The 27,337-nt window shown below is 41.2% G+C and overlaps 1 protein-coding gene across 2 annotated transcripts in view; it reads right to left on the bottom strand.

The window, feature by feature from the left end:
• Sh3rf2 (SH3 domain containing ring finger 2) overlaps positions 1-26,863 on the bottom strand; it is a 134,071-nt gene extending 107,208 nt beyond the window's left edge. Inside the window, exons 1-2 of one of the 2 annotated variants that reach the window (XM_026384473.2) lie at positions 26,781-26,863; positions 25,146-25,630 (exon numbers count right to left, since the gene is read on the bottom strand). In XM_026384473.2, coding sequence (XP_026240258.2) covers positions 25,146-25,523 — 378 coding nt within the window. In that variant the 5' untranslated portion in view covers positions 25,524-25,630; positions 26,781-26,863. Of the gene's footprint in view, positions 1-25,145; positions 25,631-26,373; positions 26,434-26,780 lie in introns of those variants that run through there. The other variant, XM_026384474.2, reaches the window with a different exon arrangement.
• Positions 26,864-27,337: the final 474 nt, after the last annotated feature.

Raw genomic sequence — 27,337 nt, 5'->3', positions numbered from 1 at the left:
TTGACAATCAACATTCTGCTGGGCTCAGGTAGGACCACATTTTCTTCTTTAGCACTTGCCATAACACTTGGCACAAGTTGTGGCTGGACTTCTGGTCAATATTTTTGGACTGATTGATAGACTATACTTCATTCATTCTTATATTGACCTGGATATTTTATATTTCTGCGTGGCATCTCCCATACTGTAAAGTGATACTGAGGAATAAACACAGACTTTGGAGCCATTTGACAGCCAGAAGATTGTGCAAAAATAACCTGCCTGTTCTAAGCTTCAATTTCCATATATGCCAACTGAAAAATAATAATCCCAATTTTGTACAGTCATTCTGAAGGTGAAAGGACACATATGGGAGCCCCACACGTGCAGGTCCCTTATTTCTTCCTCCCTGAACCAGCTCTTTCTTATAACTAGAACAGACACCTTCTGAGATCAGGATCTAGGAGGAGGGAGAGAGACAGACTGTTGTTTATTGTCTTGTTACTTCATTTACTTACAATCAATAAAGCCACCCCGTCAGATTTTGGAGGGTAGGAAAAATTTCTAAGCCAAAGGCTCAGTTTGTAGATAGAACAATAAGGCTCCTTGCAGAGTTCTCAAGTTCAGATGCAGCCACACAGGTAATATTCACAAGATACTTTAGGCTGGATTTATAATTTCTTGCAGAAGAAAGGGGAACTCTGATTAGAGGGTAACTGGCCCGATCCAAAGAAATTCTCAAGGGTAGAAACCGTTTAGACTTGGAATGCCTTGAAACAAGGTGCCTACTGATACTGCTTATGATTCAAAAATGACTAAAAGTTTCATAAAGAGATGATTTTCCCCTTCTTTTCAGTTGCCCTGAGAATAATGAGAAGATCAAATTGCATTTGTAATCATGTCAGTGAAAATTCCATGCTCATAAATTATCCGAACATCTTCTGATATACACTCAATCTATAAAATTCACTTCCTTCTTTAAAAATTTTCTCACAGCTCTGAATGCATGTCATTTCCAGTAACCCGGTAACAGAAAGAACATTGCATTTCATAGTCTTTTCAGTTTAGTAGGATAAGATAGGGCCCACTCAGTATTCTGGGAAGGAAAGCAGAAACAGTATAGTGGTTAAGAGCATTAGTTTGGGTTCAGATTGTATCAAATACTAGCTCTGGCCCTTCCTGGAAGTGGAAATCTGGGCAAATGAGCTATTTAATGTTCCTGAGCCTCAGTTTCCAAGTCTCTAAAATGTTCTCTATAAAGAAATATAGATGCTATAGAACATTTAAAGTAAAATATAAATTTATCTTTTGTTTTATTTTCTAATCCCATTTCTTAGACAAGACAACTTGTGTCCAGAGTTTGATGTGTGTGCTTCTAGACCTCACTATCCAACATGGTAGCCACTAGCCACTTGGGACTGTTGACCACTTAAATTGTGGCTAGTTAGAATTATAATGTACTATAAATTAAGAACTACCACTGGATTTTTATTTTATTTTATTTTTTTGGTGGTAGGAATCAATCTGAGGGCCTCATGTGAGCTACTCAAGCACTTTATCACTGAATCATGTCCCAGTCCCCTGGATTTTAACCATTTTTTATAGTAATATGAAAAAGCAATGTAAAATATTTCAATAGTTTTAAAATATTGGTTATATGTTAAAGTAATATTTTAATATATTGAATTAAATAAAATGCACTATTAAAATTAACTTCACCTGTATTTTTTTGCCCTTTTTGAAAAAAATTATTGGTGCATTATAATTTTACATGATAGTGGAATTCATTATGCCATATTTGTACATGCAAATAACATAATTTACTCAGTTTCATTCTCTATTACCTTTGTTTTCTTTCCCCTCCACTCTCCCCTATTACTTTCTCTTTTTACTTTTTAATGCAGCTACTAAAAACTAAATTACATATGTTGCTCATATTATATTTTTATTAAAGAATAATGTTCTGAGTGCTGGGGTTGTAGCTCAATGGTAGAGCACTTGCCTAGCACATTCGAGGAACTGGATTTGATCCTCAGCACCACATAAAAATAAATAAATAAAAAGGTATTGTGTCCATCTACAACTAAAATAAAAAAGAATAATGTTCTGGATTTTTCTATGCATATAAAAGCACACATACACATACGAACACATATAGACATAATTTTTAATCAAAGATACGTAGATGTGTTCTGCCACTTGCTTTCTTCATTTAGTTGTACTCTGTGGACATATTTATTAGCTATCTTCATTTTTAAAAATACCAATAATATTCTGTATAGATATATACATACGTATGTATAATATATATCTTTGCGTCTCCATTGATGGATTTTTGTAATGTTTCAGATGTTTTCTTTTATGAACAATGCTGTAATGTTTGAGCATCTGTACACAAATACTGATAAGCACTTCACTAGTGTTTTACAAGTGATATTAGTAAATCAATAAGTGCATACTTAAAAAATCTTGATAGATTAAGCCAAATTTTAAACATTTTGGTATCATGGGTCCTCTTGGGGTATTGATGAAGGAAGGTATGGACTCTTTCAGGAAATTGCACACAGGTCAAACATCCATACCTTTTTTTCGCAGTGTTGGGAATTCATAGATACCCAGAAAGCGGTTGAGATATTTCCTATAGAAACAATTCACCATGAATTCAACTCCTAAATTGGCTAGAGAAGATGGAGACAGTCCCACACAGTGGTCAAATCTGGGTTCCAAATCCCCTACTCTGCCACTCATGATCTTTGCAACCACAAGGACATACCTAAAACTAACTGTTATGGTCTGGATATGAGTTGTCTCCTAAAAGCTCACGTGTGAGACAATGCAAGCAGGTTTAGAGAAGAAATGATTGGATTATGAATTAAGCCCCTAATGGGATTAATTGAATGGTGACTGAAGGCAGGTAGGGTATGGGGAAGAGGTGGGTCACTGATGGCTGCCTTTGGGATATCTATTTGTCTGGCTAGTGGAGTCTCTTTCTGCTGTCAGATCATCATGTGAGCTGCTTCCCTCTGCCACAGTCTTCTATCCTGAGGAATGGAGCCTGCTGTCTATGGATTGAGGCCTATGAAACCTTCATCCCCCTCTAAAATTGTTCTTGTTCGGGTTTTTGAGTCACAGTAGTGAAAAAAGCTAAAACACTCACTGAGCCTCAGTTTCCTCTTCCATGAAACTGAGGCATAATCTCTCTCCCCTGGGGTCTAGGACATAGCAGGTACTAGGTAAACAGTATTCCTTTTTGGCATTTCTGTCTTTTTTTGTTGTTGTTGTTATTGTAATTGAGACATCTTTGTTTCACTGACAGAGTTAACAGATTGCTTTTAATGCTCAGCTAATGGTCAGAGAATGACAGGCAGGATACACTAATGGGCAAATATCTATTCAGAGTTTATTTAACCATTTGAAGCCTCTTCTTCACACCAACTATTGTTTTGAAGCAGTTCCATAAACATGAGTCTTAAATAGAGTTCAGCTCATATTAGGTCTTTGGTTCCAATTAGAGGATTTTTACCTAAATTATTAAAGCTAAAGAGTTCTCTCTCTCTCTCTCTCTCTCTCTCTCTCTCTCTCTCTCTCTCTCTCTTTTTCTTTTTTTTAGGGGACTTTGGGTCCCTATTTATAAGTAATTACTTCTACTTGTTCCAAGAGTATTCATCTTCTCTTCTCTTCATTCCCATCTGTAAACTTTGGATTGTTCTGAGTGTCAGAGCCATAGCTAATCTTTCCCTTGAGTTCCTCCACAGCATTTGGTGTAGTGCTGGATATAGAATATATATTTTGGTTCTCATGGAGCTAGAACCACTGTCTAGAGGGTTCTCAATACACAAAAAAAGTGAGTTTTTTATTCAGATCGATTCCTGTTGGTCTGAAAATAAGAATAAAAAAGTACCTAACATTTATTATTAATAATACTTTTATAGGGTGTCAAGCATTGTTTTAAACTCATGACCCACATGCCTTTCTTTTATTCCTACAGCCCTGGGATATAGGTATTAATGATTCCACTTACACGCTTGAGGGAATTTGAGTCCCCAAAATAGATCTGAAATTCATTACTTCTCTGCCACCAACACCTCTTTGCCAGGTCTCCCTGCTTTCCCTGGTCTTCACCTCTTCCTTCTCACCACGGCAGCCAGAATGATCATTAGAAAATGCAAACTGGATCATATTGTTCCTGTTTGAAACTTTTTAGTGGCTTCCTATTGTTTTCAAAATCTGCTGGGTCCCTGTTCCCTCACCCTTCCCCTGTGACCTTTCCCCCTTCTTTCCAAGGCCTGAGGTGACATCCTCTAACAGTTCAGCCCTCCTTCCTCAAGATTCTGCACATGCTACTGCTGTCTCTGCCTCAATCCGCCTGCCCAACTTTAGCTGGCTCATTGCTGCTTATCCTTCACTCCCTCAGGAAGTACCTTTTTGGAACATTGACACTCATCTTAATTCCTTCTTCCTTAAATATCCCTTTTGGAATAGTCCAGAGCTTTCAGGCCTTTTCTTCTTATTTCTAATCATACCTTAAAATTATATACTTATTTGTATGTTTTACTAATTAACATTTCTCTGATGCGACTGCACACCCATGAGAACAGACACCACATCCACATTTTTCTCTACCTCATATATATGACCTCCTCGTCTGTCTGCCATATGGTGGCTGATAAGTAAATATTTATTGAAAGGATGAATGACACTTAGAGTAGTTTGTAGAAACACTAATTATCTTAGTTCTTTTCAACTTTGAAAATGCACAATGCCCAACCTCATGTGCTGTATGCAAAAGGCAATGTCTGTTGAGATGAGTATGATTGAACTTCCACTTTCTTTTCTTCTCTTAGTTCAACAGGAAACTGCAGTCACCCTAGTCCAGAACAATGATGGCTCTGGACAGTGAAATAATGATGGCTCCGAACAGTTTCAAGATGATTTATAACACAGCATGTCAATGGACCATTTATTGGGGGGCTAATACTAGACCCAGATAACCAAGTGAATTTAGCACTCTTCCCTTGATGTCTATCTATGGAATCAGACAGCCTGAGGATAAACTCCATTGATAAAACAGGGCTGGGTCATTTCTAGAAGGAAAACTGAAAAGATTGCAATTGATGGTTGAAATACATTTCTTCTAGTTTTGATTTTTGGAACAGCCTAGTTGAAAATAACAAAAGCATAAAAAATGAGTTATCCGCTTCCTTTAATTATTCTGAGAACACACAAGAATTTTTTTTTTCCTACCGAGCATGCTTTGTGAGAACAAAGGGGAGGCCTATGGTGGATGACTTAAGGATCCACAGTCAAAATGGACAAAGGGCAAGCCTCCACAAGCTGTACACCTCTGATTTTTGCTGAAAATATAACTTAATTAGAACTGCAGTTCATGGACTTCCTGGTGATATGGAGACACAGCAAACAAACAAACAAAACCCCAAAGGAACAAAAATACAAACTCAAATAACTAAAGGAAATCCAAGAAATCAAAGAAATGAGGTAAAGGTTACTCAGGATCATTTAATCCAGCTCTGTGCCTTCAGGGTACTTGGAAATTGGTTACAAATGATGGTGTGAAGGATTTGGGTATCTAATAAACCTGACAGACAGTAGTTTATATTAAAACAAATTCTCTTGTGCAATAGTTTAAATGTATTTCGTTCCACCTATTTTCAATATGGCCAGGATACCTTCCAGTATAAAAAAAAAAAATCTTGATCACTAACTCAGCTGATCTTAATTCCTTCATTATTTGGGAGTCTCTCTCATAGGAACAAAGGGAAAGTTTATGTCACAAACTACAATCAACTCTAAAACATCATGAATTCACACACCATCTGTAGATCTAGTACTTATTTGGTACAAGCTATATAAAAGGAAGTATTTTAATAATATACAGTAATTGCTCTTAGAAACTCCGAGTCCAGAAAGAGAAACCAAAACCAAACCAAACTAAAACAAAACAAAACCCAGAGGGGCTAAGTGATACAACAGAGGAAATACCAAGTCCAAGGGGGATATTGACTCAGTTCCTTTTCTTCCTCCTTCTCTTACTCCCTTACTCTCGTTTATAATTATCCGAGCTTTTAGTCTGGTGGTGGTGGTGAGGGAGAAGAATAAGGCAGAAACATGCACTATATGAGAGGAAGGCAGGATGATGAACATGTTGGGTGAGTCTTGCTACAGGACTTGAGAGGGAAATGGAATCTCAGGCAGGGACTAACTGAGAAGGTTTTCCAAAGGGCAGTATTTGAACAGAACCGTAAAAGCTGCGGGCAGGATTTTGATAGACAGGTTGGTAGGTTGGTGTAGTGTTTGGACAGAAAGTCAAAGGGTTAATGGAAATAGGGCACTGGGAAATACCTGGAGTTTTGGTTCCTTTTTGTTTTTAACTTACATGTTAAAATGTCAATAATTCTAAAACATGCTTAGGACTCAAACGTGTCCTTACGGAGACATTTGTCTGCACTGGCTCTCTTCCTTTTGTGATCCATCTCTCCTTTATTCCTAACAATTCTGCTCAACCATATGGTGCTGGTGGGCAGACAGCGCCCAGCCCTTGGGTGACCACGTGACCTAGTCTCGACCAATCAGAGCATTCCCTATGCCCAAGCAACAGATGGCTCAGAGAAGCACACAGGAGCCAAGGTAAGCTAATTGGAATCTGTCATGGATGAAACCTTAATTTCTCCAAAATTAGGAGCTTAAATAATGATGTGGGTTTTGGCTGCCAGTGTCATGCTCCTAGAAAGAACCTGCCTGATGAAGAGAAAAGCAGCTGCAGGCAGCACTGAGAGATAAGAGAATCCACAAGACTGTGAACCCATGGATCCTGCTGCACCTAAGGTCCATCCTTCAAATTCTCATCAAACAACCAATCCTCTAGTCACATCCCTTTTACTCCTCCCACCTATTTTTGCTAAAGCTAGTTTGAGAATAAAATTTTCAAATTACAACAGAAAATGTCCTCACGTCAGAGCAGATAAACTCTGGACACAGGGAAAATTTCCCTGGATAAGTTGGTCTAACCAGTATTAATACCTGGTATGGCCAACTTTTCTTTCTTGCTGAACTGATATCCTCAATCTACCACTTTAGTTAAAATGATAAACCCAGTGTGGTTATAGTACATGGCCAAGTGGTTGCCTACACTTCTATTTTTTTAGATCAAAGCTATTAAAATTCTTTTAAACACTCGTCATCATGATTATGTCCTATAATTTAGGTATGTGAACCCCTGCATTCCTAAGGATCCTGAAATAGTTTCCTGTCTGCACCTAGAATCCTTTGATAGTTACTCCACACACTCTGAAATTCTGTCTCTCAGTTCTTTCTCTCTCTGGGGACCAGAAATAGGCCATGGTAGTTACAGATAAGGTGAAGAACACACCTTTATGAGAAATGAGAAAATTCTAAGGAGTCACCACATTCTAATTTCTTTTACCAAGTAAAGGAGACTACTGGAAGTGACAACTAAAAATGACCCTCAGGGTTTCTCCCCACTACACACTTTTCAGAACTGACACAAGGCAAATAAATGAGGTGGAGACAAGAATGTATTGACTCCTGAAAAATCCCACTGTCTTCAAGAATGTTATCAATTTGCTCTCTTCATTTTATCTCCTTGGGCAACTTTACCAGAGTCAAGGCTGGGTGGTGTTCACTGTAGGAGTATGTGTTAGCAAAGCTAATTTCAGCATCCATATAAAAATTTCCATCAGTTGCTTGCTGGTTTCAAATATCACGCTACCTGTGAAAGCTTTTTGAGGGATTGCATTTAAATTCCTGGCTTGTTTGTCAATGAAAATGAGAATTGTATGTGCTAGCTGCCTTGCTTATTGGGTTCATTTTGATCCCAGTTTTGACCCTGCTAATGTGTCTTTAAGTGCTAAAAGCAGTTTTATATCCTATTAATATTCTTCCTAGGTAAGAATCTCATTTATCTTTCAGTATACTTCCATTGGTAAAAATGCCAGGTTTCCATTTGTCAGAAATATTTTATCCCCCCTTTCCTCTCACAAAAAGAAATCAGAAATAAAATAATACAAGTGAGGTAGGTCAGCCTGCCTACCTTTAAACAAAAGTTCAGGGAACAAATATATTAGACATAAGGTAACTCGAGGGACATAGGATTTTAATTCCATCTTAATTTTGTCAGTGTCAGTCACAAAGGAGTCTTAGGACTTAGAATCATACTTTATTTGTTAAGATTCTGGATCATTTCAGTCCAACAGATGTTAATTAAATGCTAGGCTTTGAACTAGGTGATGTTGAAAGAGACTCTCCTTCTCTTCTGGAATTATGTGCGTCTGAGCTATCTGTTGCCATGTTTCTTATAGCATCTATTTATGAGTCTTTGAATGCCCTGCATCTGAAATTTGGTCTGAAATTTCTTTCTGTCTTGGCAAACTCACCCACCCTATGCATTTTGGTGGGTGGTAGACCCTGCCTCAAGATTGAGAAGTTGAAAATGCCACCTTTATCAGCATTGCTTTCAGTCAGGGATCTAGGCTTCGTAAAGTAGATATACTTGACTTGAATTTCAAATTGGGAGTTAGTGACCCACAGAAAGGACTGGTGAAGACTCCTCTGTGTGAAGATGGTGGAGGCTACAGTGGGTTGACTTCCAAATCAACAGTATATACAGGGAGAGCCAAGGGAGACTTTGTGTGCAGGGCTAGCAGGGTTGGACTTGGAAGCTGGTGTTGTGAAACATTGTTTCTGATAAGGAGGCCTCTGGTCAGGCTTTTACCATCACTGCCTAATACCCTTTTTGTTAATCCTGCCTCTGCTTAAATCCCCCCATTCCCACCATTGGGTTTTGTTTGCTAAGAACCCTGGGGGATTCACCTTCTTCAGGCCGGGTCATAGAGAACACAATTTGCAAATGGAGAAAGTGAGGCCAATCTCTAAAGAAGAGCCAGGGCAGAAGAAAGCCAGCACTCTCTGAGTCCTCAGAGACCCTGAGACAGGCATTAAATCTGAACTTTCCACTCCATGACCTAATAGATTTCTCATTGTTGTTTGAGCTAGATTGAGGTGGTTTCAGTCACTTGCAACTACAAGAGTTCTGGCAAATACAAATGAAGGTAAATCAATATTATGTTTCAGGAGTCTCAAAAATGTTCATCTCCTTTGACACAGTAATCTTTTAAAAAATATTCTTTGGAACCAATTGAAAATGTTAGAGAACAAAACCAAAATGGTTGGTCAGATTGGGCAAATGATGGCATAAGAATTGTTTGAAGATACTAATACCCAGAAAGTATAGAGGCACTTGCTGACAATTCTGTGCTCACCTTTTTCATACCATTTGCATTTCGTTTTAAAGATGTTATCATTGTTGCTTTAGTTTTATTCTGCCCTTTTGTATAGCTTGTCCTTTGTCCTTTTCCTGGAGTTCTGGGAAACTGCCTTTTGAGGCTCAAAATTGGCATAAATTGTAAGTGCATGTAAACGTTTATTTGCTTTTCACACCAAATTGCAGCTGAGCACCAGAGGTCTAAAGTGCCCTAAGCAGGGCCAGTTGCAGAACACTATACATAATCTGGATATGTTCATGTTCAAATATGATTCTTTAGGCTGCAATCTGACCTTGAGTCCTCTGACCCAAGCCTGGCAAACTAATTACAATGGCTGGGGCAAGAGGCAGGGAAGCTTGGTATAATACAAAATGCTTGGACTGAGAGTCTGGAAACCTGGAGTTTGGTCCTTGCTTATATTCATTGGCAAACTGTATGACCTTGGCAAGTCCATTCTTTTTATTAAGCCTTATATTGCATATTTGTACAATGAGACATTGGACCAGATGGTTTAAAAAATTTTTTTTTTATGTTGCTTTTCAGCTCTCAGCACCTGTGTTTTATGATTCCTTATCAGGTGGCATTTTAAAAGAAAGTTTGCAATGAGTTTGATTTAGGACTTCCTTTGATCTAATACCCAGCCCAGATTCTGCCAGGCCTCAGGCAGAGTCATGGGAAGAATTTGCTGCTATGAGTTCTCACTGGAGAGAAACCTGTACCTAGATCTCCAGAGTCAAGCTTCCTGCACAAACTCCCCTAGGAGTTTGAATTCTGCTTCCAGCTGGCGGCAGCCAGAGAGGTGGGCTGGGTCAACTGGACTATCCTAGTGATTCAGCCTTACAGGGTTCCACTTCGTGGTAAGTAGATGATATGATTTAGTAAGGAGGAAATTGAGGCTCTCAGAGCTCCAGTGACAGCCAGTAAGTGAAAGCTGAATTCAAACATAGATTTTCAGTTTTAACTCCTGTGGTTTCCCCTCTGCCTGATGACATTCTATAGAGGAACAGTACTGAAGTGAACGGTGAAGTGCACAGAGAGGGAGACGTTAGGTGGATTCCCACCTTGCTTAATTTTAACACGACAGTATGGTGCCTTTGAACATCAGCTTTGTCCAAATCCAGCTTCTCTTGCTCTCTCCATATGACCTAGAGCAAGTTGATCTTTCCGAGCCCCTGTCTTCTTAACTGTAAAATGGGGATGAAGATAAGAGTATGTGCCTCATAAAGAGGCTTTGAGAGATAAATGGAATTGCTTAACATGTTGAGTTTTCAGTAAGGTTAATAATATGTAAAGAGTTCAACTTGCAGGGAGTTCTGCTGTTTCTGTTTCCAAATTTACTGTTAAATCCGTGTACTCCTCCCCGTCACTGCTGCTATCTTAGTCCAGGCCAACTCATCCAGAAGACCAGAATTCATCTTCTACTTCTATTCTTGGTCTCCCCAAATTCATTTTCAGGAGCCAAAGTGATATTTTGGACTGAAAATCAGGTGAGGTCACTCCATGGTTTAATCCTTCTTGTTGCCTCTAGGATCTAACCCCATCTAGTTACCATGGCTTCTTGGTCCCTCCTCTGCAGCTATTAACCTCACTGCTGATAACTCTCAGCCATTCGGGTCTTCCCCTAGTTTCTGGAACTGGAACTCTCTGGAAACCACCCTCGGGAAAGAGGCTCAAAATGTTTTCCCTCGCTGGAACTCAATTCTCTCTTCTTCTCAGGGCTACTTCGGCTCATCCTTCAGGTATCAGCATAAATGCTTCCCTAAGAGAGACTTTCTTTGACTGCCCTGATCGGAGATCTTCTCTTTGCTCTCCATTTTATACTTTTGTGTATAGTTTATTCAACAGACACTTAACCACAGTTTCAGTTCCCGCTGTGGTAGCTGGCTTCAGAAGACATCTTTATTGACCACGCTCTCTTCCCTATATGTTGTTCCCTCTGCCCTAAATGTCCTCAGATTATCTATGTGTGTTCCATTCTCTTCTCAGGGTCTGCTTCTGGGGGAACTAAGCCCTCGGATGTTTTTGTTCTTTTTATTTATCCCAATACAGTGTACATTATGTATCTACCTTGTTTATGGTTGTATCCTGGTGTCTAGTGCATAGTGGGAACTTAATAAAAAAATTTGTGTAATGAGTGAATGGCAGTGGTTCTTATCCTTGAAATGCAGAATTTCTTTCTTTCACTGACTTTAGTTTATCCTGGTAGCCTGCATGCATAAACGGAATGTAAAGTGTACTCTCTAGAACATAAAGAAGAAAAGATATTTTCCCCTATAATCCTTCCAAGAGTAACGTTGTTGTTTTTAGCAAGGTTTCTTATGGCTAGAGGCTCTTGACAGGGAAAGGGTCCCAAGAAAGATTCTCTTAGGAGTATGAAACTTTTTTCTGGGGAGACCTGAAATCCCAGCATGGAGTACTTCAGATGCTTTAAGGGACAAGGTCCTATTAGGCTTATTTGTGAGTGGTTTAAAAAGAAAGCAACTGGGCCTTGGACTAGGTGCTCTGAATGGAAAAGAGAGATACCTATGCAGAGAGTGGCAATGATACTACTAAATAATAACAAGACATTAACACATGATAATGCACTTATGGGTCAGTCCTGGAGTAGGACAGTTAGTCCTCAGAACCAATGTATGTGGTAGGTTATATGTTATTGAGGGTCAGGGAGATTAACTGACTTACCCAAAGGTATATGGCTAACAAGGGATCTGAAACCACCAATTCTGACTTTAGAGTTCCTACTTTTAACTATTCCACAATCTTGCTCCTTGAGTTAAGTAGTCTTAAAACTAGATCATTTAGGGAACCTAGTGAAATACTTCAGCATAGAGAAAACAAGATTAACTAAGATACTAAAATAGATGTAGCCATCTTGACTTGCCTTTAACAAGTTGTAAATTCCCATCAAAGGGGGGGGCAGATGTGTTTTGTGTGGCTCAGTGTCAGGAAGAGGGTTCTAATATTGCTATTCAATATTAGAGGAAAGAGAGTGTGGCCAGATCCTGGAGATATAAATGCACTGCTGTATGGGTCTCCCTCTGGGAAGTTCAAGAGAGGATTCAGGTTTTGGGCAGGAATTGGCTCACTTCGAGGACATTCAAATTCTCTTTCAGACACAAGATTCTAGAATATGAAGGAATTGGAAGACTCACACAATACCTGCATGTGTGTTTTGTTCCATGCGTTTTGGAGTGCTGAAATTTAAACTATTTACATGACTTAAGAGAAATTCACACATTTTTTACTTAATGCCACATTAAGTAAAAAAGATCTGGGCTATGCATATTCTTTGCAAAAGAGAAAATGTGTTGCAAGATGAATCTACATAATGTGGTGGTCAAGAACATAGGCTTGGCCCCGGTTCATGTGGGTAGCTCTGGCCAAGCTACCCACTTCTCCTGAACCTCAGTTTTCTTATCTGTAAGAAGGTGTTCCTCTTGGTTTTTGCAGCCCTTGAAAATGGTAATGGCTCAAAAGTAGGAATAATTTTTCTGATAACCGTTAAATTTACATTTTTTTTTAAAAAAACATAAATGCAAATACTTTGGTATCCTCTGCACATTCCATAAAACATGAAGAGGACAAATTTTACATATGGGATGGAAACTTGAGACTCAGAGAATTTGAGACTTTTTTCCTGTAACTGTAGTAATTGCTAAGATTTATTAAGCATTAAGATACACTTCATGTCACAATGTTAGTTTTCAGTTAGACAGGATTTCAGACTCTTCCACACCTAAAATGAACCATTTTGCCTATCCAGATGACAGGTTTCCATAGGAATGGAACATAAATATTTTGTTCTGTTTATATCTCAGGAAAAGCAGACCATTTCTGGACCAGAGCTTGTCATAGCTCCTGATAAAATATCTCCCCCAAATATCCCTTCCTTGCACAATTTTTCCCCCCCTGATTGGCTTCCTTCTCTGTTCTCCTTCCTTCCGCTCTGGTTTTTGTTCCTAAGTCTAGATCTTTCGTGTATCTTTTCTGTCTTTCCCCTTCTTGACCCTTTTACTCAGTTTCCCCATGTCTTGTCTTCCTCTGTATAAATTTTTACATCTGAAATACTTGGCCTTCTGACCAAGCTACACCTAATTAAGACATAGGTATCATTAACACTGAGCTGGATTTGCTGAGATGAAATCATGCTCCGAAGCTTATCAACAACATTAGAATGGCAATGTGGGTAGCAACAGGAACCAACCAGCAATGGCAGATAGCACAGGGCTCCACAGAGTTCCAGGAAAACACCACACTGCTTGTGATCACCTGGACTGATCTGGTCAGAGCCCAGTCCTTGGATTCAGGCAAGCTCTGGTTCAAGTCCTGACTCTGCCTCTTCTGAGCAGTTTTCTCATCTGTAGAATGGGAAAGTACCACAGACCTCCAAGGATCGTTGGGAGGATTAAAGGAAAACATGTTTATTTTTCACAGTGCCTGGCACAGGGTATGTGCTACGTGATAGTAGTAGTTATTCAGGTGATGATTAACAACTACATCCACCTCCTTTCTGGCTTCCTTCTTTTCCTGGTTCCTCCCTCCTCGCCCAAGTATCAGAATAAGCACTCCATTGGACTAGGTTTGCTCGATTCTTCAGGTCTTGGGAGAGCAACCAGAATGGAGGACAGTAGGGAAGCCAGGACATGTCTCAACCACAAAGTTTAATGGTTGTGAAAAAAAAAATACTCATCTTTTAAAGGCTCCGGAATACAAAAACAAGGCAATAAAAAGAAATGTGTTAGTTGTAAATTTTTTTCTTCCTAATGCAAAGGGAAGTAAGTGATTAAAAAAAATACTTTTTTTTTTCTGTTAAAAGATAGCCTCCTTTTTATAATCTTTCAAGTGGAAGAGAACACTGCTGTCCCCTTATAATTCTCTCTCATCTTATCCTTCCTTCCTTTAAGCATGTAGCCAATCTACTTGGATTTCTTTCATTCATGGGAATTTTCAACAGAAATATTTGGAATCTGGATTTACCTCTTTTGCTTCTCCAAAGTGGGGAAAGGAAGTTTTCTCCTTTGCCCTTCCATTTCTCTGTCATTCCTGTTTATTAAGCAAAAGTTCCAAATAAGATTTACTGTCACCTTTCCTTTCTCATACACAGGCAGCTTGTTAGATAAACACCCTTCATGAACACAGCCCTGCAGAGTTCTATTCCTGCTCTGTGCTCAGTGATTCTTTCACATTGCCTTGGCAACCAATTAAAATACTTTTATGTGTGCGGCGATATCATTCTTAATTCTGCAACACCCAGGGCGGCCTGGTCACAGGCGCCTTCGGCCTGCCAGCCGGTCGGAGTTCTCCTTGCAGTCTGGCACCATTCTGGTTTGACTTCTGTTTTCACCTCCCAATTACTTCTGAATCCCCTGCAAGCACCAGCATGCCATTCCTAACACACCGGGCCTTAAGTCAAAAAAACACCCTTATCTGCAAGACAGAGGCGGGTAAGGATCCCGGGGACGAAATGGCCCACACACCTCTTTTCCTCTGGCCTCAGGGGAAGACACGAGGAACCCTTCAGCCTTGAAGTTGGTGAACTGGCTGCAGTTTCTTGCAATATGGCAAACATTAGACACTCGATAATTAAATACTTGGTGCTAGTTGCATTTCAGACACTGTACTAAGTAGAGAGGACAGGACTGCTCCTTATTCATGGAGAGTATATTCCAGGAGGAAGAGACAGGAACAGATGGTACTGTGCGACCTGACAACGTACTGCAGAGACTGGAGGGTAGCACCAGGCTCCTGGGAACCCGAGGAGGAATCTAAGGCTGATCGGGAATATGATATCTGTCTTCCAGAGGAACGGAGGCCATCCCAAGACTTGGGAATGGGTTGCTGTCAGCTACCTGGAGCAGTTTCTTGATAAGGGAGATGATCTATTTTTATCTTCCCTAACACTGGCAGTTTGGCTAATGCCCTCAGCTCAGGTGGCCTGTTTCAAGTACCTCGGCATTATTTGTTTTATTTCCCCTGTCTGCAGACTGAAGTTTTCCTATTAGCCTTTCAGGTAAGGGTATCAACAAATGATCCAAGTTCTCCCACCTCTGTCTTTTGACCTTGCATGCTGTGCATATGCATGGCACCCCAAAGGCACATTTTCCAAAGCCTGGAAATGTGCATGTCTCTCAGTGTATTTGTAGGTTTGCAGTCCTCAGCATCATGAGTTTCTATTAATGTCTAGATGATTAGGAAGCAGACCATGTGTATTTTTTTTTAAATGCAACCTCAATAACCTCACTGACTGCTCCCACAAATACAGGGCTGCTAAAATTTGATCTGTAATCGTATTCTCCTATTTTATCAATATTGACACTGATTGAGAATACACCTCTGACCTGTAGAGATACCAGTGGCACTCATCACAGTGCTCTGCACCTAGAGTTAAATGAGTCTGTAGGTAGAAGTAGTTAGCCCAGTAAATGACACACAGTAAGTCAGTCCTTCTGTACATCTGCTCTATTGGTAGAGTGGACCAGTCCTTCCACTGTGCTGTCAACACACTGTAAATATTTTTAACATTTATTAACTGCATCATGATGATTAGTTTACATGGCTATCTTTCTCAAAAAGCAATGAGCTTTTTTGAGAACAAGGATCATGTCTCACTTACTTTTATTTTCTACTGGAGCCTGAGCAAAAGGCTTTATTCATCAAAGGCATCCTGTACATATCTTTTGAATGAATGAGACTTGGGAAATACTAAAAATCATGCCTACATTTATCATCACTGAGCTTATGTATCAGGCCTTGTGCAAGATAATTCCTATGAGAATTAATTTATGCTTCAAATAATGCCATGGTTATTATTATATCCATGCCTACAGCACAGGGACATAGCAGCCAAATGTGGTAAGTGTGATAGCACTTTAAAAGACAAACCTACCTGGATGAGTATAAGCTGATAGTTAACCTTACTAGGAGCTAATTTGGTGCCAGGCCTTGTGCTAAACACTTTAGAGATATCATTTCATTAAATCCTCCTAATAATCCTGTGTGAGCCTTACTATTTCTTCTGTGTATGTGTGTGTGTGGGGGGGGAGGCACTGAGGACTGAACCCAGGGCCTTGCACATGCTAGGCAGGCACCTACACTGAGTTATATCCCCAGCCCTTTATTTTGAGACAGAGTCTAGCTAACTTTCCCAGACTGACCTTGAACTTGCATTCCTCCTGCCTCAGATTCCTGAGTAGCTGGGATTATGGCATGTGCCACCATATTTGACACTATTTCCATTTTATATCAATGACAGCATCACTAGGTAAGTTACCCAGAAGTATACAGCCAATACACATACATACTGAGCCTTTCTTCTGAATCTTTATGTTATCTTGCTTACTTATCTCATTGGAAGTCTAATCAAAAGAAGCAGAAAATTAGAATACATATTTTAAAGTGATACTAAAGCACCTAATCCACTTATTGAGAAAGAATATACATATATACCAGGTGCTGAGGAGAATGGAGAGGTATTGGTTGAGAATTTGAACTTGGAAAGATGAACAAGTTCTGCAGGTGGATAGGATGATGGTTGCACAACCAGGTGAATGTATTTAATGACACTAAACTATAACTTAGAAAAGGCTAAAATGGTAGATTTTATACTGGGTAATTTACCACAATAAAAAGTTAATTGCTGAATATATGATAAAGTCTTGGCAGCATGAGAAGAACAGATATTGTGTACCTACCTAAAATGCTGCCTTCCCCTCAAAGGAGGAGCCAGATTAGTTCAGCTCATAACTCGGTGACAAATTCTTTTAGATTTTTAGGTTTCCCTGTGACTAGCTGTCAATTAACTCATGACAAGATGTTCCTCTTAAGATCAACGCAGCACATGGAATTTGTGGTGTATGACACAGGAGTTCAGCCATATACAGAATGGTATTTCCTACATTCTGTTAGCAATTCATGAACTCAGTGATTTTTGAACCTGACCCACTGTGTTTTCCAGAGAGTGACGTTTGTCACCCAAAAAGGTAGTTAATGAGGTGATTCACATCAAAAGTATTTCAGTTTCCACACACTCTCTGCCTAATGTACTGTGCTGCTCATTGCCCACATAGCTCTGTAATGGCTTGATTGATGACAGTCTCATTTTTGCACCCGCCAGGAGCTATTCCATGATTCCATAAAGTCTATCACAGTCTTGGATGTCTTTATTTCTTTACTCTTCCATTTAGGACCTGTTTTGGGATTCCTAATGTGGGCTAGGTGCTCTGAGCACAGTTTTGAAAGATAAAAGATAAATTGGTGCCTGGAAAAAGACGGAAGAAACCACAGAGATCTAAAATGAACTCGGCTACTTTTTGAATCCTGAAGTCTTACAATATCTTACAATCACTGAGACCAGGAGCCTCCCTGATATGAGCTTTCTAGACCATTCCTGCCACACAGCAGGCATTGAGGGACAATTTGTTGAGAACTCTCCCTTCTGAGCAGTGTTCCGGAGCACTGTGACACTGGGGGCTAATGTAGACCCCAAATGCAGGAAGCTGCTGGTGGGGAAGGGCCTGCCTTGACTTTCCTTGCCTGTGTCCGCCTCTTCCTTTGGATGCTCTGGCATATACCCTAGGTTATGGGGCAACCTGACCACTTCATGGCTCTGCCTGCCAATAACATGGAGGCTTCTCTTCTGTTACCTGGGAAGCTCAGTCACACACTTGGAGCAGAGATACCTCATTTGGCTGCACTTAATCCACCAAGTTGCTGTAGATACAGCTGATAGGCTTCAAGATGTCATGTAACCAGTTTGGCCTGATGGTAGTTGGAGAAACTTTGGAGAAACAGAGAGTGACTGACATGGATCTTCCTCATGTTATCTAGTCACCCTGATAAGAAGGCAGATATCCAGTCACCCTGTCTCTTCTCCATCTGTTTCTTTCTCAATCGTCTCTAACTTCCATTCTAATTCAGCATACCCTGCTCTGCCCTGTCTCATCTAGCACCCACATGTCCAGAATAGACCCTGCCCTTCAATCCCTTCTCCACATCCTTCCCAACCCTTACAATATATATTTTTTTAAAAAAATTTTTACTGACCAAGCTTCATTTCCCTCAAACTGAGCCAGCTCATTATGTAACACTCTCACATATCAAAATTTCTGGAATCTAAGACTTTTTTGTCTTAATTGAATTTGTTGAGTTATAATTTTATATACAAAAATGCACCCATTTTAAGTGTATGGTTTGTTGAAGTATGACAAATCTACTTGCTACCACAAAAACCATGTCCATTATCCACCTGTCACTGTAGTTTCTAGTTTTGCCTTTTCTAGAATTTTATATGCAGGGAATGAGGCAGTATGTGTAGCCTTTTTATAAGTAAGACACAATTGTTTTTTCACATCTCAATACTTCTAAGATTGGATGTATCTTAGAGTGGGTATCTAACTCGGTAGTGTTTCCTTTCCCCCTAAGAACTATACTAAACAGACTATACAACTTATAATAGATAATCTCTTACAATCACTATTAGTACTTCTGGTACTGACTAACTAGCTGGTTTATCAACTAGTCTGGATTGGACAGTCAGCCCCAGGGAAGGTGATATCTTACCTTTGCTGGGTAGATTCTTGTAGTACCTATAGCTAGAAACTGGTAGGAACTAAATAAACATGGCAGAAGATGGTGATAGTGAGTTTAAGAGTCTAAAAATATCTTTTGATATTATCACTGAGCATATGAAGTCTGAGACAGCATTTCCCAAATTTTGTTCCATGGACAATTATTAAAGTACTAACAAAAGAGAGGAGAGAGGGATGCCAACATCATTGAAGTTTAAGAAATTTTTTTCTTCATCTCCCACTTAGAGAGTTCCAATGCATTGGAGAGAGAGCATGCTGAATATTAAAAAGTCCTGAAACATTTTGAAAAACAAATATTTAGCTTTCTTTTAATTTCTGGTTTATTTGACCCTGGAACTTTGTGAAACATCCACTCAGGATTTTTAGAATGCACATTATGAAAGGCTGGTCTGAGGTATAAGCATAAATAAAAAGAATGGGAAAGAAAGAGATAAGTAATTGAATAGAGTTGTACTTGAGCTGTGTAACCAAAGCCAAGGTGAGGGCACCTGGAATGGGTCCATGAGGATGCTCTTCACGAGTCATGGGCTGAGCACTCACTTTCCCTCTCTCCAAAATCTCTTTCTAGTATGAAGGGACATGTGGGCAGGCAACCTTTCCTAAGAGGAAAGGAAAACAACACAGAACCATGCACTGGCTAATCTCTTAGGTGACATGCCTCCAGTGCACGTGGCGGATAATTGAGGTTGAGTAAGGAAAACCTTGTGCCCCACCCATCTGCCTCAGTACCTAGGCCATTCCACAGGGAGTGAGCTGTCGTGTTTGGCCAGACACCTTTAACCAATGAGAAAACCGAAGCAGGTAATAGACTATTTGGCTTACTAAAACAGGGAGGAGCCCTCCTGAAAGAATTACCTTGATCATCTAAATGGTGACAACTTCCTTCCCAGAAACTGCAAGGGCCCAATGAACATGGAGATGAAAAGAAATCAGAGGAGGCCAGGTGAAAATCAGGCAGGGACCAGAAGAAATGTACAAGGTTTTTTTTTGTTTTTGTTTTTTTTCCCTTTTCTTAATATTATTTTTCAAGTTATCATAGAAAAAAAATTTTTTTTTTGTATCTTACTTTGACTCTTAATACATATACAGATTCATTTACCTAGACCATAGTTAGGATGCAGAACAGTTTCATCACCCATAGAACTCCCTCATGCTGCTGTTGGGAACAGATCCTCCGCCAACACATAACCCTGGACAACCACTGTTGTATTTAATTTTTTAATGGGGACCCCTGAATATATGTGTGTGAATGTGTGCGTGCGCATGCACGCAGGCAGCAAAAATACCAATGGCAGCAGACTTTCTCCTCTCATTACTATTTTTTTTTTGAGGGGGGTACCGGGGATTGAACTCAGGGGCACTCAACCACTGAGCCACATCTCCAGCCCCTTTTTTTAGTATTTTAGAGACAGAGTCTCACTGAGTTGCTTAGCGCCTCACCGTTGCTGAGGCTGGCTTCGAACTTGCAATCCTCCTTCCCCAGCCTCCAGAGCTGCTGGGATTACAGGCGTGTGCCATTGGGCTGGACACTCATTAATCTCGTGTTATTTTCTGTTGATAACATTTATTAGTGCCTATTATGACTGGGCACTTGCACTAAGTTCTTTATGTACATTATCTCCTTTTAACTTCAAAATAGCCTTTATATATATGTATATATGTCTAATTATTATCTTCATTTTACAAATATGGAAACTGAGGATCAGAAAGTTAAGTGATTTGCTTAAGGCCTCACAGCTAACAGATGATCGAACCCCATCGCAAATTCATCTTCATTTGACTATAATTTCCTACTTAACATTTACAGTTAGCAATAAAAGGGAGGGGATTGTAATAGGAAAGTGGTGCATTGAGAGACTGGCAGTGCCAATTGGGGCCATATGGTTTTCAAAAACGTTTGCATATGTGTGTGAAGCTGGAGATTCATCTGGTCTTCTGACTTTTCACCTCAGCCTCTACCTATCTGTCTTTTTCCACCTGCCACATATGGTCTTTGCTGTCCCAGGTGGCACCTGCCTGCTGTTTTCAGGGGCCTGGGATGATTTTAATCCCCTTGCAAATTTAGCGAAAAAACGACTCTGTGTTACAGCTTTATCTCTGAACTCATTTGCGACCCAGAAAAGGGGTTTGCCCACCTTCTGGTGACTACCCAGACTCAGTTTGCTAAAGTGCTTTCTGACCTCATTTTCTCTCCCCAGTTGCTTGCAACACCAGCTGAAAAAGTTTCTAGGACAAAGCCACCTGGTCTGTGTGCTGGTGGTGGCAGGTGTGTTCTCGCTGATATGGGGTGAGTAAGACAGGAATGTGTGTGATTGGCACGATTCTTAACAATTAGGGAGAATGTCCAGCCCTGCAAGACCCAGGGAGGTAACATTTGTGTTGGGAAATAAAGTGAGAGGCAGAGGAAAAGAAAAGACAGAAAGTTTATGAAGAATCAGTGATGTGAGGAAAGGCTTTAGTCTTGCCCTTTGTATGGTTTTCCCCTGAACTGGATATTTGAGGAAGTGAGTGAGTTAGGGAGTTTTCTCCTAGAATCCACTCATAGCACCTGAAGGGTTCTGGAAGTAAAGCTGCAAAGTCAGGGCATTCTGGGCAGAATCACTTATCTGAAATATGGCCACAGATCATTCGGGGGTAAATGAAACAAGCCAGAAATCAGAGTGCCAAGGATCATCTTGGGTGGTGCTTGATTAATGAAGGGTGAAGGAAGGACTGTAACGCAGAGTAGAAAGTGTTGAGTAATTTCCATCTCAATCACAGCTCACATTTATTGAACACTTAATATGAGCAAATGGATGCACTAAGAACTAATGGACGTGAATCATCTCATTTCTTCTTCAAACAACCCTCTGAGGTAGGTACTACTATTATCTTCAATTTACAGACGGAGAATTGGAGGCCCAGAAGCTTAAGTGACACACCTAAAGCATACAACCATGGAGGGGAAGAATCAGAATTTGAATTTTGACATTTCTCAAACCTAAGCCTGTAAATTCTTAACTTCTCTGCTTTACTGCCTGTCCTAATTCGCAAGTGTTATTAAAGTGTAACAGAGTGAGGAGGAAAAGCGATCAGCTATTCAGGAACTCATAATCTTTTCGAAGGTTTGCAAAGTTCTTCTGGCTCGACTATCTTATGGGGAGGAATAAGAACTGGTGGGATTAGCCCTATGAGGGTCCTCCACTGCCTGTTGATCTTACTTGTTGGTTTGAAATAATTGCATGCTGTAAAAACCTGCAGCCATTTCTCAAGTTTTCTTTTTACACAATCAGCTTAGGAGGGATTTAGACATGTAGGCACAATGGGCCATTTTTTTCTCTCTCTTGGGCTGGCACCATGAGGTGTGACTCTATTGGTTCCACCCTAGCATTCTGGCTGGCACAGGATGCATCAGAACTCTTTGAGCCAACAAAAAGATCTTGATGAGCTTGTTTTTCAGATGAGCCTAGGTGAGCAGAACAGACATTGGGTTTAAAAAGCTCATGCATAAAATGTTAAATGACTTTGTTCAGAGTGCCAGTTCATTGGTGAGTCTTTTGAAAGAGATATTTTACCAAATGGTACCCTGTGACAACAGGTTATTTATGCCCTCTTAGGGGCGAACTTTATACTTAGTATTATCCTGGCCTGGACTCATCATAGACTCAAGTTTAATAATAATACCTGTTACACTCTCCTGCAAAGGTTATCACTCCTTCTGTGTTTTGTAGAATGTTTTATGCACGCAGGGCACAATAAACAGTCAATAATAATATTTACTATGATAATGATCATCCAAACGCCTTTCATCTAAGTCTCTCAAAGTGCTTTGCAAACACTAATTAGTTAAGCTTCACAGTGGCTCTCTGTTTTTACCATACATTTTCCCATTTTACAGAATTTTAAATTGAGACCCAGAAACTTAAGCGGCTTGCCCAAAGACTTACAGCAAGGTTAAATTAATGTTAATGATGATGCTTTGCATCTACTCAGCCAATGTTCTCTAAGGTGATACAGTATGTTGCAAAGATAATTTTCATACTATCCTGGAGGAAGGTGTGCAGCAAGTATTGCTAGCTGTTGACTAGGTTGGGTTAACTGAGGCAAAGGGGGCGAGTAACTCAGGAGAATTTGACTGAGGTTACAAGTCCAATCCTGTGACTCGAAGCAGAGGGTGGCATCCAGGAACTTTTCAGTTCTCTTAACGGAAGGATACATGGTTGCTTTCACACTCACAGGAAAGATAGTTATATTTCTGGGAGTCCGACAGGTTGCAGAGCCACATTTATGTTTAGGAATGGGTTTGCTCATGTCCTTACTGAGAGAGGCAAAAGGGATAAGATGAGCAGTTCAAGAGAGAGCAGCTCAGAGAACGAAGGAAACCAGGGTGGTGGGGAGGCTGCCAGCTCTGCCCTTTCACAGGACATCTTTACTAACTAGGTCCTGCCCGAAGCAAGAGCCCTTCAAGGCTTGGTTCTGTTTCAGCCTTATGACAGGCCTTGGTCCAGAGTGGCTTGGAGGGCACTGGCACCTTAGTCTGAGGTTACAAGTCCCTGCAGAACAGTGCCAAGGACATCCCGTATCTTGATGGCTTTCTCTTATGTATAATCAGCTCTCGTCTTAATCCCCTGTGCCAGAAGGGCCCTGTGAATCCTGAGAGCTGTGCACCTACTCATTGCTACCATTTCTTAGCAACACAGCCACACACAAAAAGATGAAAACCTGAAGAAAGTATGTGAAGTTGATAAGGGACTTGCTTCCTCCCAGTCTGGCAACTTGTCCTTAGTGAGTATTGACACTCTTTTGCAAGGAGGGGGAGGGACAGGTTGCTGGACCTTAGGAATTCAAGGGGAGATTTGCAGACCCAGAGATAGAGCCTTTTTCTCTATGAACAAGGCATGTTTGAGAAAAGTTTGCTCCCCTCCCCCACTTTGCCTTTGCAGGCCTCTAGATTCTGATTGATGACTAGACCAGGGCTAATGGAGACTTAAAGAGGAGTGCCAAGCCCTTTTCTGGAATGTGTTCACATACACACACACACACACACAACAGCAATAAAATCTGCTGTGAAGAAATCACAACAAAGTCCAGCTTCTCCCTGCTCTCATTTTTGAATGTTCACATACACCCCTACCACATGTGTGGCTTAAAGGTACAGTGAACTGGAGAAGGGCTAAGCTTTTGGAAGGAAAATTTCAGAAAATTGTTCCAAATGTATAAGCTCTTCTCCTATGTGAGGAAGTCCTGTGCACACCCCCGCAACACACTACTATTTGTCAGAGCAGTTTTGGGACCCTCCTTCCAGTATTAAAGCTTGTTTTAGGCAAGACTTCAAGGAATGCAGCTTTGATTTTCTAAGCATGCCAACAATCTAAGCCACAGCCTCTGTGTCCACTTTGGCACACTGACTCCAGGGGTGACAGTGCAAATAATCCTTCTGGACCCACAAGGACCATGTCCTTCTCTTGAGACATTCCCTTACATAGCATCCCACAACAAGGCTCACTGCCAGGTCAGATAAGGTTCTTGGGGTGTGTTTGCAGAGCTGGACAAAGGAATTTGCATTATCTAGACACAAAAAGCATTATTGGGTAATCTCCTCTGTGGTTTCACAGGGTCTGTTGTTTTTCTGTTGCAGCCCCTGACGCGTATTTTTTGCGTGTTTTATTCGTTTTGTAAAGTGAGACACATCTGCAGGGCTTCTACACACATCTGTTGAATTTCACAGCCCAATCTTCGCTATCAGTCAGTCCACCCACATAGACCCTTCGCTCTCAAATGATCTGGGGTGTCAAGTATCTTGATAGCTTCAAACAGATTATGAATGAGCAATGTCATAATAGAGCTTTATGACTAGGAATGGGAAGACAGATTTGGGTAAAATTCAAACAATATCTGACATTTGGAAACTTTTTAGAGATCTCAAAAACAACCAGCAGTTGGATTTGTTTTCTCTCTTTTTCTCACCCTCTAGGCATTTCTCATGCACAGGTTTGGACTCACAGCGGCAGAAGTGAAAGGCCCAAAATATAATCTAAAAGGGGTTCCTTATTCTGATAGCTGTAAACAAGAAGTAAGGAGAATTTAGAAAACTTTGAAAGTTTTAAGGAATTTTCAGATGGATTAGGTAGGTTCTGGATTCCTTCAGGTCTCAGCAAAATGATAATTGTTCACGGAAACTTATCTCTAGGGAATTAATGGTGGCATTCCAAATGTCACTAAGAGAGGACTATCCCTGGCTCCGTATATACACACACAACCTCCAAGTGGACATGATATTAACAATTAAGATCTTTCTTACCCCGTCCATGTGGATTCTGATACTGGGCACAGGCCGGAAAGGGCTGGCCTGCAGACCTCTGGGGCTGGTCCTGCTTTTTCTGCCGTCCTGTGAGGTTAGCACGCCCAGCCTGCGGAAGGAGCCCACTCTCCCGGAGGTCTGCCCTGAACGCACGCCATCCAGAAGACGCACCAGCAGCAGGTTGGCCGGCAGCGCCTCGATGCTGCAAAACACCAGGGTCCTGCATTCTGGACACCTCAGCTCCTTGTGGGCCTTGAAAATCCTCTGTAGACATGGTTTGCAGAAGGTGTGCTGGCAAGGAAGGACTTTGGCTGTGACGTCGAGCTTTTCAAAACACACAGGGCACTCCAGAAGATCAAGTAACGTCAAATCATCCATTTTATTTTAAAACTCCAGCCCCGACCTGAAGGAGCAGGGTCCACATCGTAGGGGCAGTTGAGCCAAGCTGGCAGAGCAGGGTCTCTTGAGAGCGTCAGAATTCCTGCCTGTTTAAAAAGGAAAGGAGGGAAAAAATGTGACTGCTCTGAGAGGTATATCCCACCTACATGGAGGCAGTGCCTCATAAGGCACTTTGCAAGTACTCTGTTCCGGAACCCAAGTTTCATATGAGTCATTCTGATTCAGTGCTAGCAGGTATAAAACTCCACTGGTGCCTGCTGCAAGAATCAGAGGGAACATTCAGCACAGCAACTGACTGCTCCTTGCCTCTGTGCGTTGGAGAACAGGGAGAGAAAACTGAGTTGCCCAAGGGGTTAGTCCTGCGCCTCTACCCTCCAGGGCAGGAAGGGGTCTTTTACCCCTGCCTGGTGGAAGCTCTGGAACAGTCAAATCTTAATTCTCAAATCAGAGCCCGGTCAGATTGTAATTTCTGCGACACTATCTATCAATAACTCCGTCTTTCCCTAGATTTAAGTTTGTGTGTTGTCTGCATCACGTGCAGATAAGTTTAAGTAGGTAAGTTTCTATGAAACCCATGCAGATGTAGAATCACGTCCTTCACAATCTATCTTCCTCCGCTATTTCGTCCTGGCAATATACAAGAAAAACTACTACAAACTAATGTGCAAGAATTGTTTTGCGTTAAGTACAGGCTAGGGTACTTGGAAGGGCTCCCCCCCCCCCGCACCCCCCACCCCGTCCTCCTCCCCCCCACCCCAGCGCCTGATTGTTTTAGCCTCAGACACAATCTTCCTCCCACAAGGTAAAGTCGTGCAGCCTGTTTAGTTACTTCAACAATTGTTCTCAGTTTCAGCGGAAGCAGATAGGAATTCTGGATTGTGGTCACAACCTGTAAAAACCAAGGAGAAGCAGCATGTGCAGGTAGGGTGTGTGTGTGTGTGTGTGTGTGTGTGTGTGGTCCGAAAACAATCCTAGCTTCAGAAACAGTTCCCTTTTGGATATCTGAAACCAAGGCTCCAGATTAGAAAAGTCTCCTGGGACGAAGACAGCTGTTCCTCCGCGTGCCAAGGCTTGGGCGAGCGCCGCAGCCGGGAGGTTTGGCAGGAGGGTGGCCCCGCTTAAGCAGGGCAGACACGACCGGCGGGGATGAGAGATGGCGCCTCGCCTTCCCAGGACTCCTCTCCAAAGATGTTAGCGCGCGCAGCGGGCGGGCGGGGAGGCGCTGGGGCCACTAACCTTGTGCCTCTAACCTCGGCGGAGTTCTGCTCAGCCCGTCTCCGGCTCCGCAGCTGCGCGCCCTCCAGCTGGCTTCCCTTCCCCAAGTGCGCGGCTGCCACGGCTTTCAAAACTTTTAACAACTCAGAGTCCTACTCACTTCAAGGGATCGCCTTACCCGGCCCTGTTAACGCTTTCGCCGCCAGGCTGCTGCCTATCAGCTACGCTCTGCTGCTCATCTTTCTTTTATGTCTCTGAGTCGATTTCTGGGGAAGGATTATCAGAAGCAAAATAGAAGCCATCCCAGAAAGCCAAGTATTGACAAAGTTTGTATTTTCATTTTCCCTATTGTCTTTCCTATCCCAAGAAGTCGAAACCTGCTCAGTTATGAAGATGCCAAGATGATCTTGTTTATTTAAGCCTTTATAAGTTTTTCCTGAGAAGTTCAGACATTAATGGCAGCTACGATAAAAAGGATTAGCCAGACACATAGGAAAGACTGCTCCTTAAAGACCACCGCCAGTCCCTGAAGTTAGAAATAAGAGGGACTTCAGTGACCTTTGCCTCAATCTCTTTAA

This window comes from Urocitellus parryii, chromosome 1 (genome assembly GCF_045843805.1).
Source record: "Urocitellus parryii isolate mUroPar1 chromosome 1, mUroPar1.hap1, whole genome shotgun sequence".
NCBI classification, from domain to species: domain Eukaryota; kingdom Metazoa; phylum Chordata; class Mammalia; order Rodentia; family Sciuridae; genus Urocitellus; species Urocitellus parryii.
The sequence above is the reverse complement of the archived record's forward strand: the minus strand, read 5'-3'. Positions and strand labels throughout refer to the sequence as shown.